Source organism: Buteo buteo, chromosome 22 (assembly GCF_964188355.1).
Source record: "Buteo buteo chromosome 22, bButBut1.hap1.1, whole genome shotgun sequence".
In the NCBI taxonomy this organism is placed as follows: domain Eukaryota; kingdom Metazoa; phylum Chordata; class Aves; order Accipitriformes; family Accipitridae; genus Buteo; species Buteo buteo.
In genome coordinates this window covers 18,013,895-18,030,927 of record NC_134192.1, presented here as the reverse complement: position 1 = coordinate 18,030,927, position 17,033 = coordinate 18,013,895, and the positions used below count along the sequence as shown (strand labels likewise).

The following is a 17,033-nucleotide window of genomic DNA, read 5'->3' as shown; positions in this document are numbered from 1 at the left end:
GCAGTGTAGGTTGCTCTTGGGCATTGGAAACTTCGGGTGAGATGGAAAAGTCTGCTTTGTTCAAGTGCAAACACGTGCTCTTCCATTTCTATTTTCAGGAGTTGCTAAAGTACAGCACGAGCTGTGATGGAGTTCAAGAACTTCAAGAAGCTCTGGTTGCAATGTTGGATTTGCTAAAGTCAGTCAATGACTCTATGCATCAGATTTCAATAACAGGATATGATGTGAGTAGATTTGGGTAATGAGAGACCTTGCACAAGGCCAGATGATGCACTGGGAATGGATAGTGTCCCAGAATGTATGAGCTAAAAACTATGCTAGAACAGCTACAAAGTGGATGGGATCAGGAAGCTCCTACAGGTGATGGTCTTCTGTCTGATTTCAGGATTTTGGAAAATATCCGCATCCAAAGGACATATTCAAAGTCGCGTAGTGCCCACACTTGCCACCTTGTGGTTCTCAAGAGTATTTTTCCAGCATGCACCTTAGTTCTCTCATGGCTCACCTTATAATTTACCTGGGGTGTCTTCATAGCATTTCTCATTCAACATTTAACTAAATACTCTCTGAGGCTGGTTTTGATCCTTGCCCATTGAAGTGGTTGTCTTTCCTAGGGCTTCAGGGAAGGGTGACGGGATGACTTTCTAAGCTGCTGGTGTCAGTCCTGGCCTGCTTGAGAAGTCCATCCCCCGAGACCTCAGTTCAGGCTCAAATCTCATCTGTCCTCTCCCAGTGAAGTAGCCAGAGCCCTTGACCTGGACTTCCATAGGAGTTGGAGAGTTTTCTTGTCTCCCTGGTTCTTCCAGTTACTGACTTGTATCCCTTCACATAGACTAGCTGCAGCCCCACGTCCGAGACCTTAGCTTCCCGCCTGGCACCACGCCGTCACTCCCAAAAGTTCATCTGATCCTTCCAGGAAGACCTATTCTTAGAGTGACGTGCCTTGGAACAGAGCTGGCCCCACCGCCCGGCATTGTTTGGACAGGCCTCTTACATTTGAATTGACGTCTTTTTCTTTCTTTTTTTATTTGTCATACTCTCACCAGGGTGACCTGAGCGAACTGGGGAAAGTATTGATGCAAGGATCTTTCAGTGTTTGGACAGGACACCGGAAAGGTCCGACAAAAATGAAGGATCTTGCCAGGTTCAAGCCAATGCAGAGGCATCTGTTCCTGTACGAGAAAGCTCTGGTCTTCTGCAAGAAGCGAGAGGAGCATGGAGACGGATATGACAAAACCTCATCTTACAGTTTTAAGCATTTTTTGAAAGTAAGGACTTTTTAGTTGGGGCTGTTGCCGTTTATATTGTAAACCGATAACTCTGCAGACCCAGCGAGTATTTTTCCTCTGACACGGTGGCTTGTTTTCTGCTATTAAGGGCTGTAATGCCTCAATATGGAAGTGCCATACCCAGGAAAGGCTGTTGGTTGTAATAGGTTGTGGGGACCCCCCCCAGCTGGAGCAGCAGCTGGGAGAGCCCATGGACTCAGAGTCACATACGTGATGGCATCTGCCAGGGAAATGGAGCTGCGGGCAAGTCCCAGGACGAGAACGTGCCGTCCCTCCTCCCCTAGCCTGCTTTAGCAGGAGCAGGGGTGAGGGCATGAAATTGGGGAAGCCCTTTGCATCTTCCCCAGCCCACCTGGGAGAGCAAGGGAGCTCCTCGCACCCCTGGTCCCCAGGGAGACCCCTTGGGCTGGGCTCTGCCTGGCTGCTCTGGAGCCCCGTTTCCCAGCCAGGAGGATGCAGAGATAACTCTTCTGCCCCTCTCATTGCCTTTCTTCTTTGGCAGGCTAAAAGTACAATTATCAGCTGAAGCGAGTAGCCTATGGCGAAATATGAGGACATAAACAACCATCCCAAGCCTCTAAATGCTAACTACTATCAATAAAAATCCTAAACTTCTCTAAAAGAGACCTTCTGGCATACTGCGTGTGATGCGCACTTCTAATGTCAGCATTTTGTCTCAGTACTCTCCCTTGTTTTCCTTGATAAAGAAAAACCCAATATGGGTGTATGTTAGAATGGAAAAAAATGGGCACTTGGAGGCAGAGGCTTCAGGGCCAGATGCTGCAGGTCCCTGATCTCAGTGGGGTCTGCGGGGGGAGATGCCACGAGTAGTTGGAAAGCCACGTGATAGTAAATAAGTCCGTTCAGCTCCAGTGCACATTACAAATTGTGTATTAAAAGCAAATCCCAGGCCATATGTTTAGGTACTTAAATGTTTTTCCCAAACAGCATAATTTTCTTTCTGCGGAGCTTGTTTTCCCTGTAGTACTTGTTTTACCATACGTGCTTTTGAAAGAACTGAAGAGGTAAGGTGGGGAAAGACTGCTCGGAGGAGAAAATCCTACGCTCAGGAGTCCAGGCAATGTGGCCAGAGTTTTTCTTTGCCTCAAGAGAGCTCATTTTCCACTTGTTTGTGTTGCCACACTGAGAGGTTGGCGTTAGAGAATCCATGGATGCTGCAGGATTACATCTGCACACATCTGTTTTCAGAATTGCTGTCCTGAGGGCGAAATCATGTTTCTGGAGCTTGGTATTTGTTTGATTCATGATAGTATCAGGAAATTATTTTTCTTTGCAAAAATGTTTTCTGGGGATTCAGAATTAAAGCAAGCTGTTGGGTAGAAGCTGTGTAACTGGACGTCTGTAAAACAAACAAAAGAACCCCTCAGGATACTGTTTTACACACTATGTGAAATACCCAATGGTAAATACGTCTTCGGCTGAGATTCAGTAACTTAGAGGATGCAGGTTCATAACTCACTGCGATGCTAAGTAAATCAGTCTGCCTCGTACCACCGTGGAAAGCGATGCAGTTGAACGCCGTCCCAGAGCTTTCCACTAACCCACCTGGGGCTGCATTGCAGTGAACCAACAGCTGAGGGACAGTAAATCCCGGTCAGGGGGAGGAAGTAGAATTTCAAAATCCACTAACATGGATGAACAGACCTTAGATATGTCTATTCCTGGGACTTTCCTTCGCATCCTCATAGATGATCACCTATAATTTCTAATATCTTGATGCCCGGGCAGTTTTGTAGGAGCTTCCATATAAATTGCCATGCCAGAGGAGATGCACAGAAATGGAAATTGCAGAATATGGGTAAGGCACTCTCTAGGCTGCCCTTTCAACAGCTTTCATAGATTATATTTTTTTAAGTTTTCATAAAATCAGAATGGAGCCTGATCCGCCTTTCTAAGGCTTTCTGGCACTATACTGCACAGGATAAAATAATTTTTAAAAATATTTTAATTTTTTTAAAATAAAATAAAATAGAACTAGGAAATACTGACTGTTGTTCAATGATGGGCCTTTCTGCATCTGGAGGCAAACACTTTCTTGGAAGTTCATGAAAGCTCTGCTGTTCATACCAGTGAAGAAACAGGAAGCAAGTTGCTAATTAGCTTTCCTTGTTTCCTGAGGCTGTTCATAGTCACTGAAAATGGGTGCCAACATTTGAAAAAGTAACTAGGAACAGAAAGTTTACCCAGGTGACCTAACCAGTAAATTGCCATAGTCTTTCAGACCAAAAGCTCTGAAGATGCACCTATTAACAAAGAGGAACAGCAATGTTAAACAGATGTTCTTTCTAAGGCTTTATTTATATTTATACTGGATTTATCTAATCCCACCTGTGTGAATAGTTTATGATAGATGGTACCATTACTATTAGATCTGTTTCAAAACATGGAAGGGGGTTACTTCAGCTATTTTTGACCATCCATTAATCAGTGATAAATTACTAGCAAACTGTGCTTTAAGTGGGAAGATGGTTTACGTGATATCAGGTATTAAAGCATTTTTCAGCTTTATGGCATGTTCAGCAGGTGGGTCTGAGGTCTCCTGTTGCTGAAGAGTTTCTTGATCTCTAATCATAGTTTGAGCTACTGATTCAGTTGGGTCGTGTTGTACAGATCCTGAATTATTCGGGCCTTAGGTGTTTCCATCCAACTTATCAAAGTGATAACGGGTACCGAGGTCCAGCAGCGTTCAACCACATCTAGCTTGAAGTCTGCGTGCTTCCTGAAAGCCAGGTTTTTGGCAGCTCAGGCTGTATATCCGAAAATTAACCCTTCTTTTGGAAACCTTGGGATGACATCTCAACTACAGGGATGGTCAGGGATCAAAAGACATTGAACTGAAATTCCTAAAGGAGCTGAGGGCTTCACAAATGGGTTTTAAAGACCGCTGAAAGAATGAAATGCAGAATTTGGCGAGTAAATGAAGAGTCATGTGGCAGAAATAATGTATGTAGAAAAATAATGTGCCATGCATTTATAAAGCTTCATATGCCTCATCTAAGAAATTTCATGCTGAAAGGGGTATGAGATGACTTTTCAGTTAGTTCCACTGATTCCCAAATGAAAAGTCCCCTAAGGTCCATTGATTGGTTTCAGAAAGCTTTTGCAAATACAGCAAGCTGGCGGAAAGTCAGGGGGGATAAGTTAGATAATGACTTTCAGTTGCTACTGAAATTAAAGTTGATGAAATGTGTTAAATTGAGTGAAAACAGGTTTGTTTAACATGCTGCAAAATGTCTGGAATCATAGGGTAGAGGGAGAGATTTGTAGTATGTTTAATTTTTTGGTTCTTTTGCAGATGAATGCAGTTGGAATAACTGAGAACGTGAAAGGAGATCATCGGAAATTTGAAATCTGGTATAGTGGGCGAGAAGAGGTCTATGTTGTGCAGGTTTGTAGCTTCAAAAATCTGGATATTTGTACATACTCATAACAGTGTTAAGGAAATGTCTCTCATTGATCTTTATGGGATTATCAGACATTTAACTTGCATTTCTTCTTCTTTTTTGCCCATGTCAGCGTTCACAGTGCTGTCCCAGCGACTGGCCCTTGGTGTCCAGTCCAGAACTGTAAAAGTCATCTTAAAGTGGAGACAGAATTGCTCTTTGGAAATAGAGCCTGTTATTCCAGATGAAATCTCAAATAGACCAGTACTTGAAAAAAAAGGTTTTACTGTGCTTAATAGCTTATGTGAATTGAGCTGGGAAATGGGCCTCATGCTTTAATGGACATGAGCCACATGTGTCCCTCTACAATTAGATGTCAGAACTGCTCCCAGAGCAAAGGCTTAACCTCCGTGGCGCTATTTCCAGTAGTCTTTCGACTCATCTACAAAACAGTAGCCCAATTGACCTGATTTCTTCCCGATATTTTTTTTTTTCCTTTTGTAGCATTCTGAATAGAAATTTAGGAAGGTGAAATGTTTGCCAGGAAAACCTGTTGTGAAAATATTGTAGATTGATGGGGTTTTTTAATTAGTCTTCTGCCTAGCCTTTTTTTTCCTCCATGTTACAACACAGTAGCCAACTTAAATTCCTAAAGCAGATGTATGTAGCCAAGTATACATATATTCAAAAGGCAGATTTGGCCCTTTAGGTATTTTGTAAAAGAGATAAGATGCATGCAAACGTGTGCTTTTGCCTGCACTCCTTGCATTGTAGTGATGGCTCCACAATTTCCACCGTGTTTTGCCTGGATGTAGCGGGGATCATCAATTTTAAAAGATCAAGAATGTTTAAAATGTAATGGTGGCTTTGGATAAAAGGGGATTTCAGATAATTACAGCATAGAAAAGTAAGATTTCATTCATACATCATAATGGATGATTCTTAATTCAAAATTCAGACAATTTTCTCTTCCTCCAGGCCCAAACAGTAGATCTGAAGATGGCATGGTTGAATGAAATAAGAAAAATTTTGTTCAAGCAGCAGGAGCTTATAAAAGGTACATTTGACCGATTTCTCTGTGGCATTCACTCTGCTGCAGAGCCTTTCCTATTTTCACATTGCTAATCTTCAAATCCAGTAATTCTCGCCAGAGAATTGATTTTCAGAAGAAGCCTAGTAACAAAATACTGGAGTGAGGCCTTATGTTACAGGGAAATAGCAAAACTTAGAGCGGTAAAGGCCAGGTGCTTATGTGAAAATGAATTTCGGAAGTGCTTTTTTTTTTGTCATTACCTTGGGAATTATTTCGCATTTGTTATCATAGGCTTCGTTCAACAAGACACATAGCAGATGCCTAGTTTTAAGCGTACTGTAGTCTTCAGTGGCGTGCTCACTATTGGATTTGTGCTAACGTACCGTCTTATAACTAAGTCTGTGCTTTGCAAGAGTCCCTAGGTCTGTTTTTCTCTAAACAAGAAATCATTAGGTTTGTACAAAAGGTCTAAATCTTAAAATAATGAATGCTTCAAGTGTGACGGTTACTAATAAAAAAAAAAAAGGATATTAAGCTGGTGTTTGACCTCCCCGCAGTGGAGAAGCAGCAGCCTGGCTCGTGCACCGACCAGCTCCCGCTCTCCTCCCAGCTGAGCGATGGGTGAGTCCCGGGAGCCGGACTGGGGGCTCGCTCCAGTACCCTCCCATCACTGGGCACCCAGTGCCTTCTGGCTCTGTGCTATTGTCCCAGCCCGTTTCGGTCTGAGAGCTCTGGTAGGGGGTAGGAGGGGTGTGCTGCCCGTTCATCCGTGGGTGGTGGGTGGCAGTGGTCTGGGGGCAGCGTCTGTAAGGGGCACCCTCCAGCGCTCGCCTGGCAGCGCAGCCTGAGCTCCTCTGCAAAGGGAGACAAGGATCAAAGATGATGCTCAAATTCAGGGAAAGACGTACTGCAGCAACTTTATTTCCCCTCCCCAAAAAATTAAAACAAGGCATTGAAGTCCTTAACCTTTACGGAAACATACCTCAAGAAGTACCATTATTATGTCTGACTCTGTTTTACAAAACCTCGTGGAGTTTGTGTTCATTCATAAAGTAAAACTAAGATTGATTTATTTTTTTCTTTTAATCATTCAGAAAGCAGCAGAGAGCCTCCATAAGCTCAGAAGAGAATGACTCCGAGCGCACCAGCCCAGTGATGCTGGACAGTGGGCTCCCGTCCCCCCAAAACAAGCCCCACAGAAGTACGGACCCTTCCCCTTCTTTTGGGGTACGCTCTGCGGGTGCTGGGGTAACCCCAACCTGAGCTGCACGCTGTCTTGCAGGCTGGCCAGGAATGTCACAGTCCCTGGAAATCTGCGAGGGGCTGGAGGAGTGGTCGGGTAACCAGTACCTCTCCAATTGCTCGGACACCGAGGAGGAGGACGGGAACCAGCTGGTTAGTACAGAGATGCAATAGTCCCAAAGCTCAGGGTGCTGCTGTTTTTGGTCATCTTGCTTTATTTGCTTCACTGGGTAACGGATGTATCTTGTCCATGTCTCTCAGATTTTCCATATCTCGGTTTGGGGAATGAGATGTCTCAGCCACAGTTTCCTGAAATAATTTTAATTAAGGTTGCTGATAGGGCTCTGTCACGTTCCCTGTGGCAGTCAGAAATAACAGCTGTGTGATATGAAATGTAGCTAAATAAGATAATTTTTTCTTATTACCGCAGTCTCCAGGAAAATACAAAGCCCTTGCAGACTGCAAGAGGAGAGGATCAGAGGACCTGCTGGTGAAAAATGGGGATGAAATTCAGCTTTTGCATGAAGATGGTGAGGGACAGTGGTAGGTATTTTAGGATTATTTTGCCTTATCTCTCAGAGCCTGCAAGGCAGTCCGGTGCAACCTTGCTTGCCTGGGGATACACTCGTTGTAGCTTCTGATTAAGTTTTAGACTATTCCAGAAAGCTGGAGAATTCATTCTCTTGCCAAGACTAGAGGCCATACGCGCTGGCATGGCCTGGGAAAACATGTCAGGACTTCCCTTGCCGTGGGTGTCTGGGCGAGCTGTGTTTCACCAACATCTTCACAAGCCCTCTCCCCATGCTCTTCCCACTTCAGGTCATGCTTCAGGTGAGAGCTCTTTGCCCACCCCAGCTCAGCTGTTGGCTTTGTTCCTCTGGGCTTATTAACAGCAATATTCTGTAATTGCAAGACATTTTCCTCCCTCAAACAGCTGTACAAGTGTTAACTGGTTAATGGCTGCGGACCATCTTTCTGTTGTATTTAAAGCTGTGGCTCGCAAGATAACACTTCATAGCTGGTTCTCTCCTTGTGGCTGGGAGCGTTGCCTGGGAAAATCACCATACCCACCCTCCTGTCCATTGAACCATTAGTCTCCTTGTCTCGGGGGGCAGCGTGCCCTCTTCTGATTTTTGCAGCAATTTGGCTGAGATTTGGCTGTCTCTCCTTTCCAGGTTGATTTCTGATTAGCTCTCGTCAGCCAGCCCGGGGTCTCAGTAGGAGGGAGCGCAGCATGCTAATGCCTTGTTTGGGATGTGGGAAGGGTGATATTAGCAGGAACCTGAATCAGATTTGTGCAGGCACTAGCCTGTAAATGCCCAGACACAAATGCTCCATGGAGGATTCCTGGCTGGCATCTACAGCCCTTGCACTTCAAGGGAGAATAGAATAGAAAAGAATATTTCAGCTGGAAGGGATCTACAATGATCATCTAGTCTAACTGCATTTTGCAAAATTCAGTTTGTTGTTAGCAAAAGCAAGACGTAAAGCATCTCAGTTTTGCTGAATGCTCACCACCACTCATGGTGGTTTCGGCCAGTGCCAGGCAAAGATTTCTGACACCAAACTTTTTTGTTAGCACAAATTTCACTGCATGACTGAGACAGAGGGATGTCATTTATGAGCATGAGTATTTCCAGCTGCCTAAATCTTGGCTTGAATTTACTTACAGTACCCTGACTAAATTAATCCTACCAGTCTAGCTCAACAGCAGAGAAGTGAGGAAAGTAATTGCCCTTGGCTCCATCAGTAGCCAATGGAGGAAAACTGGCATCTCTGGAGGTCTCACGCAGGGTAACTTGTGCTCTGGAGAGTCCTGTTCCTCTCCATTGACTAGAGAGGGGCCCAAGGCAGTTGTGCTCCCAATGTAGGCTTTTTAATTAGGTTCCTAGATTTAGGTGGGAAGAATACTTTAAATGCATACCCAGCTCCTGTTAAAACGCTTCCCTGGTTTGAACAAATTGTTGGTTGCACCGACAGTTGTGTAGAGTGTGCCCGTATCAAACTGCTCCTGGGTTGATTTGTTCCTTTTACTAATGCCGTTGTCGTTCAAAGGTTGGTGAAAAACCTAAACAGAAGAAAAGAAGGCTGGATTCCTGTCCACAGTCTGCAGATAGTAGTTGGTGACTGCAGATTTCGGAATGCCAAAGTCACAGGTATCATATAGCACGCCTAGCAGAAATGTTTCGTAACTCCAATCAGGTCTTTTAAGCCATTTGCATTACACTTGATGTACTAAATCTGGCTGCATATGCCTCTGCAGAAAAAAAAAGAAAGCAGCTACTCCAAAAAGCCCGCAAAAGTAGTAAATTAAGCTTTTTTTTGTTTGTTAACACCTTAAGACGTTTCTGTGACTTTAGGCACTAGTAAATTAAACCCAAGCATTTAAAAACGTAGATTTCTTTGCAAGAGCACTGGGTAGAAGATCGGGGAGAAGAGACGGAGTCTGACCAGGGATTCCCGTGACTGTTTTGCCTACTCGCTGCTGTAGCTCAAACCCCATGTGAATAGGAGGTACCTAGGCAAAATCTCCTCCTGCTGCAAAAGACATCGTGGCCTGACCCCCAGCACTCTCAAGGCAATACTTCATTTCTGCAGCCTCACTCTTGCCCTCATTGCTGCCTGCTTGTTAATCCATCATTAGAATAAAGTTTACAAACAGGTTACCAGGTTTCGGCAGAAGGCTTCTAGCCTCAAAAGTAATATTTCTCATTTTCTAGCCGTAAATGTACATAGAAATAGATAGGGAAGCATAGCAGATGACACAAGAAAATGCCTTAAGAGCAGCCTGTCGCCCTTGCCGTGTACACAGCTTCACCACTCCATGTGTTGCCTCATCACCATGCTGTCCACTGGAAATGGGAGACCAGGGTTTGTGATGGGAGCAGCTCAGGAAACCCACATAGGTTTAGCCCGTTAAAAAAAAAAATAATAAAAAATACAGCAGTTATGACCATACAAAACAAATTTTGCAAGTAGATTTCTTTTTAAATACTTCATTTTTCTCAAAATCGATTGTTTTGATGAATATGAAGGAAGCCTTCTGACAGGCTTAAAATTCCAGTCCGTTCTTGATTGTTTTCCCATATATTTCAGTGAAGTCCTTCCTGTACAGGAAGGTATTTTTTTATCCCCTTTGTTGCAGGGCAGTCAGATTTCACAGGTTGGAGGTTTTCTGACTTCACGTAAGGGGTAGCTCGCAGTGGGCTAGCAGCACAGCGGAGAGGACTCCCCTTGGTGTGCTCCCACCTGGAGCACCGTGTGTTGTCTTCTCAGCAATCAACCAGATCTCGCTGGGTCCTGGACCGCAGCCTGCGCAGGAGGGTTCTCCAGCCATAGACGCATCTTGAAAATAGGGTGCTGGCAAACTCTGAACACTGGTTTGCTTTGTCAGTGGTCATATCCCCCAAAGCCTAGAGACTCCAGCCTGGTTTACAAAGTTGCTGAGTACAAACTAAGAATTTCACAAGGCAAAACCACAGAAAGTGCTACTGCCCAGACGCTCTGCAGTCGTGTTGGCAGGGTCTAGTCGCAGCACTGAGGCTCTGTTTTCCCTGTTCAGATTAATTCTGTTCTCTTTCGCTATCGTGTATGCAGTCTCTAGGCACGATTCTAATTTTACATGCACTCCAGGCAATACTGTAGGATGCTGTAGGATGTTTTCTTGCTATTTCCTAGAGCTATTCCTAGAGCTTTTCAGTGACGTGTCCTTATAGCCATAATGTACTTGCACTCTGAAAACTGATTTTCAAACAGTACCTTTGCATATAGCAATCCCTTTTCATCTGTGGACTGGTCATTTTATACTGCAGGTGACTTTGTACCACTGACTGCTCGGGGATGCAGTTTGGGTTGGGTTTTTTTCTGCTTTTTCGGAAGATGGAGCTCTTGCTCCAATATAGCAGAGGGATAATTAGGCAGCCAAGCTTGTAGAGCAAAGTAGGGGCAGGAGGGAGCACCGTAACCCTCACATGTTATTAGCTGCTTGTGCTGAAATGCTGTTTTGCATGTAAGCAGGGTAAACTTGATTAACATGTTGTGGGGTCCCCAAGGGCTTAGAGCGTTCTGGAGTCACTTCAGAGCTGGGGCAGAGGCAGTCCTGGCCCTTCACGGCGGGTAGTGCCTCTGTTATTGCTCAGCTCCAGGTCCCCACAAGAAATAAAAATGTATCTTCAATCACAGATTTTCCTAACCAGAATTCATACCAACTTGGGATTTGGGTTTTTTTCAGTGCAAAGCCTTTAGCTGAATAGATGAAATCGTTCCCTTACCTTAACATTTTTTCCTAGATTTATACTGTGGCCCTAACAAAAACCTCCCACCACGGGATGGCTGATACCTGCACACCTACAAGCTGTTCCTCTCCCCTCCTGCTAATTATTCCAGTGCTGGGCCAGTACAAAACATAATGAAGTTATGGGAAGGGAACTTTTTGCTGCCCATTTGAAGTTATCAGATATATATTCGGTCAATGCCCCTACCGTTGCCAGCTTTGCAAATCCACCATCATCCTGCACCCAGCCTGCTGAGGGACAACCTACGTGCAAAGCTGAACTTGCACCACCCAAACGAATCCACAGATGATTCTTCTTCCTTTCCTCACCTGGTTGCATAAGTAATTTTCCTTACAGATGAGTCATTACTATTGGCAATGCCATGTAACTGTTGATAAAACAAGTGTTTTGGTCCAAATCTTCTTTTGCAAAGGTGTGCGTGGGGGAAACTTTATTAAACTTTTTGCAAATCTTGGCCAGGATATAAGCCAGGAGGCTTTTTGGGAGGAAGATGGCTGGCTTGGAGGTTGTTTTGAAAGCCAGTTTTCCCTCTGGTGTGCCTCTAGCTATAATTTCTGAGATTAGTCCTTGCTGCTTTCTTCTGAATAGGTTTATTCTGTCTCCTGTGCAAATCCATGGTGGATTTTTTTTATGTGTGTGCCGTAGGAATAGTTTTGTATCACAGGTGATAACGCGCAGATCTCAAAACGGGAGAGATTTGGAGAGAACTCTGCTCAGAGAAAGCAATATTCAGAAAATAGCTACTGCTGAGATTGACCCATGTGTTGCTAGTTTAAGCTGCCTTGCTAACGTGGTCAGGCATTGCCTGGTCAACTGGCTTGACTTTTATATGAATTAACAAGGAGATGCAAGATTATCTCCTCATTTCCCTTGTGCGAGACGCACATCTCGGGGAAGGTGAGGGCTGCAGCGTTACAATCCCAGCTCCCCTTCCACAGTGGGGCAGGAGACAAAAACATTTCTGCGAGTCCCCTGGTTGCTAGCGTGCCAAAGATCCTGACTTACAGCACTGACAGCGTCTGTGTCAGTGAAGGAAAAGGCGTCTCGCCTCTCGGCTGTGCTGCAGCACCCACTTCAAGGCAAACGGAGAGCGGGGACGGCAGAAATGAGGTCGCTGCCGTAACCCAAAGCAGATGCGTGACTTGTGTTCACTTCAGTGACACTGTGCTTGTGGCCAGCAGCAACGCAGCCCCCCCTCTTGTCGGGGTTAAGCTCTGTCCCTGCTCTTCTTTTCTCTCAGCAGTGGTAAACAGATGCAAGCGAAAGGAAACGTGTTGTCTGCTCCCGAAATTTTCACATCAGAGCAAAATGGGGCCAAAGCATTTTCAGCTTTTTTCACCTGACCTTTAAAAGCTGGGCAGAGAGAAAGAAGGGCGAGTGTCCCATTTCCACTCGCTGCGTGGAGGTTGCGTGAGACCGATTTCTTTTAGAGGGAGCATGAAATAGAGTAACCTGAATAAAAATAGGGATTCAAATGAAAAACTGGAAGCAGTGATAAATGGCTTCACTTATTAAGTATATAAAAGAAGTATTGCTGCAACTTTCAGGTTCTTTCCAACAGCAGACAAGTTACATGGCTGAATTGGCCTGGAGCCCAAAGGCAAGGAGCATCCCGAGCAGGCATGGAAGGATGCTCTGTGCCAAGGCACCCGCTTGGTTTAAGGAGGGCGCAGGCTCCTGTTCTACGTGCCAGCCCCTCTCCTAGTTTGTTTTAACACCCCACCTGCCCAATTATCTCTTCCAAGCCTTAAGGGGATCCCCCTGTGTGTGTGCTCTTCGTGCTGAGCAAAGGTTTTCCCCCTTGGTAGTGCCCGAAGGACCGAGCTTGCGTGTCCTCTGTTCCTGCTGGCCAGGGCAGTGGGGATCGTCCTCTCGACGGCGGTGAGCTTGGGGCAACCCTTGACGTGGCTGCCTAGCCCACGTGGTTTGAATCTGCCTGATAAGAGTCTTGGACGTGGCTGAACTCTTGAGCTCTCGCAGGCTGGCCTAAGCATGTTGGCTGAAACGCGCGAGTTTTGTCTAAGTTCTGTTTTAAAATGCCACTTGCAGTTTTGCAGATGCAGCACAGCTGTTTGCACTATTACTCATGCACTTTAATGATTGCAGCCGCAGGCTTTTGTATTTATGCAGGGTCCATTAAAGGTAATGTTGATTTCTTTTTGGCCTTTGAAACGTAAAGCAGGGTCTCCTCGTCCAACCTGCGAAGCCAGTCAGCTTCCCAGAACAGCTATTTTGTAACGCTATAGAAAACCATTTTGAGCCTGACAAAATAAGGAGCCTAGAGAAGACAGCAGCTGGCCGCGCTGTGATAATCAAGTGATAGATGATGGAAATGAGTCAAACCCTGTGGTCCTGCCTTAGACAAGGCTCCCGCTGAAGCTAGTGCGAATTCGGCTTTTAGGGAGAACCGCAGGAGTGCACTTATTTTTTTTTATGTTATACAAATGTTACATGATTACAGGGAACAATGTATTTCTTGGAATAAGATGCTTTAATATTAACATCATTCTTCATTACTTTATAGATGCTGCCCTGTGTAACACGAGAAAGTTTAGTTCCCCTTGAATTAAGGGTGAACTAGCAGCATCCTATTTTCGATGCTCTTTGGAAGCTTTCAACTAAGTGTTACAGAGAAATAGCACAATAGTTGGAGTTGTCCTGTACTATTCATCACATTCACAGACCTCCACAGCTTCATCTGCACTGAACGGGACTGGGGTCCTAAGCAGCTTCTCATAGTCATAAAGGAAGCCATTCTCTGCTCTTTCTTTTTTTTCTCCTATGGAAAGTACAGTATTTTATTATTTTTACCTGCTGTTTTTCCATGACATCCATCACGTTTCATCAGAGAAGTACACTACAGTTTCCTGACACTTTGTTTAGATGCTTGAAATTTCCTCTACAGGTTGAAGGCTTTACCTACTTACTAGCTGACAACTGTTGAAGTTGATTGCAAATAAAAGAGTTGAGTTTTGGTAAACCAAAAAAAAAAAAAAAAAAAAACCAAACCAAAAACCAAACGAAGCTGTATGTCCTGCTTAATTGATTTTATGGATGAGTTTTTCTTAAATATCTACTTCAGCTATGTGAATGTAATGTTCTGTAAGAGCATCATCTGGCTGACTCACATGCGAAGATGCAATAACGCTAAAGATCCTCTTTTTGCACTTAGGGTCTGACTCCAGCCCATTGCAGTCAGTCCCATTGATTTCAGTGAGGTTTGGATCAGGTCAAACTGACAACTCAGGGTTGTCGCCAATCACTTAGGGTCCCAAAGCGTCCCAAGGCTGAAACCTGTATCTAGCAAGTGTTGAAGTTTACATTAAATGTATGTACTTTTGGAACACGTGCCATAAATCAAAGTTAAATGTCCATGTTTGCACTAAGGATCTTCTTGTGATAAGACTGTACTTTTCAGCATCTTTAACAATAATGTATCTCTTGAATTTTTGAGAAAGGAAAAGGAATATTGAACACTCATAATTTAATTTTGTGTTTCTTTGTCTAGTTTTGCTTTTGTAGAATATAGGTACAGGTGGTTTAACTTTTAAGCAGATGTGTGCAAAGAGCATCTGACTGTGTTAAGAGCAGGGTTAATAGTATGCATGCGGTAGTGAATTTGCTCTGTCCCGTCAAAATGAAACGTTTTATACCATGGACTAAAGGGGGACCTTTATGATCTGACTTTGATTTGTGAACCATAGATTCTTAGACACAGTACGAAGTTGTTAAGTTAAAACATACTGGGGTATTTTTTGGTGTGACCATTTTTGTGCAGAGGAATTGTTGAACTACGTGATGGCTGTGATTGCCAGGGGGGTTCCCCACCACACTGGTGGGCTTTTCTCCAGTTTGGGTGGCCAGTATTGCAAATAACCCCTGTACACCCTCAAAAACGTGACCACCTGAATCTGAACTGAGCAACACTGCAAGACCGAGAAAGAGCCCAGTGTTCTTCAGCCGCTGGCAATCATAGCAGAGAGCGTTTAAGTCACGGAAGGTTATTTCTATCTATCTACTTTAAAATTGGTCGCAATGCACTTGCTAGGTGGAAAAGTAGGAGTCTCTTAAGTTACTGTCGGGGCCGTTTATAGTGGTAACAATTGTGGTTAACAGTACACATTTTGAGGTACAACTGTAAATATTTGTCTCAAACATAGCACACATTGCATATTAAGTGGTTTTAATCTTTTTTGTCTTCCATAGTTTTAAAACTAAGCTTTTATTAATTTATGAGGTTGATAGGTTCTGCAAATCTGAATGTACAGTCTGAGATTTTTAACATTTGAAACTTTGCACATGACATGGTATGTTACCTTAAGTATGCTGTTGAACTAGGCTCTTCATGTATATGTATAAATTACAGTAGAGAATTTTCTCTGACTGCAAGTTTAAATGAACTATATTGTATATGTACCTGTAAAAAAATGTGTTAAATCTATATTTAAAGATTAAAAACTTGTTAAATAAATTCATATAAGAATATGCAACTCTGTCCAAAGACACCTCTGCTGTAATTGTAGAGAAAACAAAATAATTCTCACAGTGTTGGTTTTATTTAATTTCTTTGGAACAAATACAACCTTCTTGCTTGCCTTTTGATTTTAAAATAAGCAGTGGCAGATGATCCGATGAGCTTCTTCCTGGATGTAGTGGCAATGAAATTGGGAGAGTCTCCTGCATCCCAGCGCTGGGCAGCGCTGCCAGGAGGGACCGCAGGACCACCGTGCTCACGGGTGGGTGCACGGGGACCGTGTGGGCATCAGCCTTTTTTGCAGGTGCTGTGGGGGGGAGAGGTGGTCTTGGGGGCACATCTCACCAGGTGGGAGGGAGGAGACCCCTTTCAGTGGGGTTCTGCCTCCGGGGACGTGCCGTGGTCCTGTGTGCGGTGCCTGCAGCGTGGTAAAGCCCGTGCACGAGCTGCCCACACCAGGCATCACAGGGTGCGGGTCCCAAAGACCGCGCTCTTTCCCTGTGCACCCCTGGCGTTTGCCACAGGAGGAGATAATAGACGAACCAGCACTGATCAAAGGTAAGCGTCCCTTCTGCTGGGATTATTCCCTTCCCTTGAAGTTGGGAACCGAATTAAGCCCGCTGGAGGCAGCCCAGCACAGGAGCTCTGCCCAGCGTAGCCTTGCCCCGGGATGCTGCCAGCTCTTCCCCGTGTCTCGGTGCCAGCACCCACCCTGGGCACGGGGCAGGCACCCCCCAGCGAGGTTTCTCCCACCCGCTCAGACCAGACACTGGGGTGTCCCACCCTGTCTGCTCTCAGGGGACATCCCACAAACTCCTTTGGGGAGGGCGATGCTCTGTCTCCATCACTGCCAGCAGCACCCGTGGCTGCAGTCTAATTTAACACGATTAATACGGAGACCAGGACAAGTAATGAGCGCTAAGCAGGTCTCTTTGTGATCCTAACAAGGCTGCGCAGAGATCATTAGCATAAAGCCTGCCACTACCTTTAGATGAGTTTTTTACAGATTTTAGTTCATTTATACAGCCAATTTTATGCCATCCTAAAGCAGGAGGAGCATTCCCTGCTGCCTTTGATCCATCTCAGCCTGGCTCATGTGAAAATGTCTGGCCCAGAGTACTGCGGGTGCAACGGTTTGCGTGTTCACCTCCCTCGTGGGCTTCTGCTACAGGGACGATGCTGGATGCCGGTGCTGGAGGCACCCGGCGCCTGCTGGGCTCCCCTTGCCTGCGGTGCTGTGCGGCAGACGTGGGCGATGCCGGTGGCATGCTGGCCCAGGGCATGTGTGAGCCGTGC

General features: G+C 44.9%; 1 protein-coding gene across 4 annotated transcripts in view; it reads left to right on the top strand.

Moving 5' to 3' along the window:
• MCF2 (MCF.2 cell line derived transforming sequence) overlaps positions 1-15,822 on the top strand; it is a 60,797-nt gene extending 44,975 nt beyond the window's left edge. For 2 of the 4 annotated variants that reach the window (XM_075053620.1, XM_075053622.1), the window contains 10 exons: positions 99-224; positions 1,047-1,268; positions 4,606-4,698; positions 5,672-5,750; positions 6,284-6,347; positions 6,821-6,927; positions 7,009-7,121; positions 7,399-7,511; positions 9,024-9,124; positions 11,258-13,781. In XM_075053620.1, the coding sequence (XP_074909721.1) occupies positions 99-224; positions 1,047-1,268; positions 4,606-4,698; positions 5,672-5,750; positions 6,284-6,347; positions 6,821-6,927; positions 7,009-7,121; positions 7,399-7,511; positions 9,024-9,124; positions 11,258-11,304 (1,065 nt within the window). In that variant the 3' untranslated portion in view covers positions 11,305-13,781. The other 2 variants (XM_075053621.1, XM_075053624.1) reach the window with 2 other exon arrangements.
• The last annotated feature ends 1,211 nt before the right edge of the window (positions 15,823-17,033 follow it).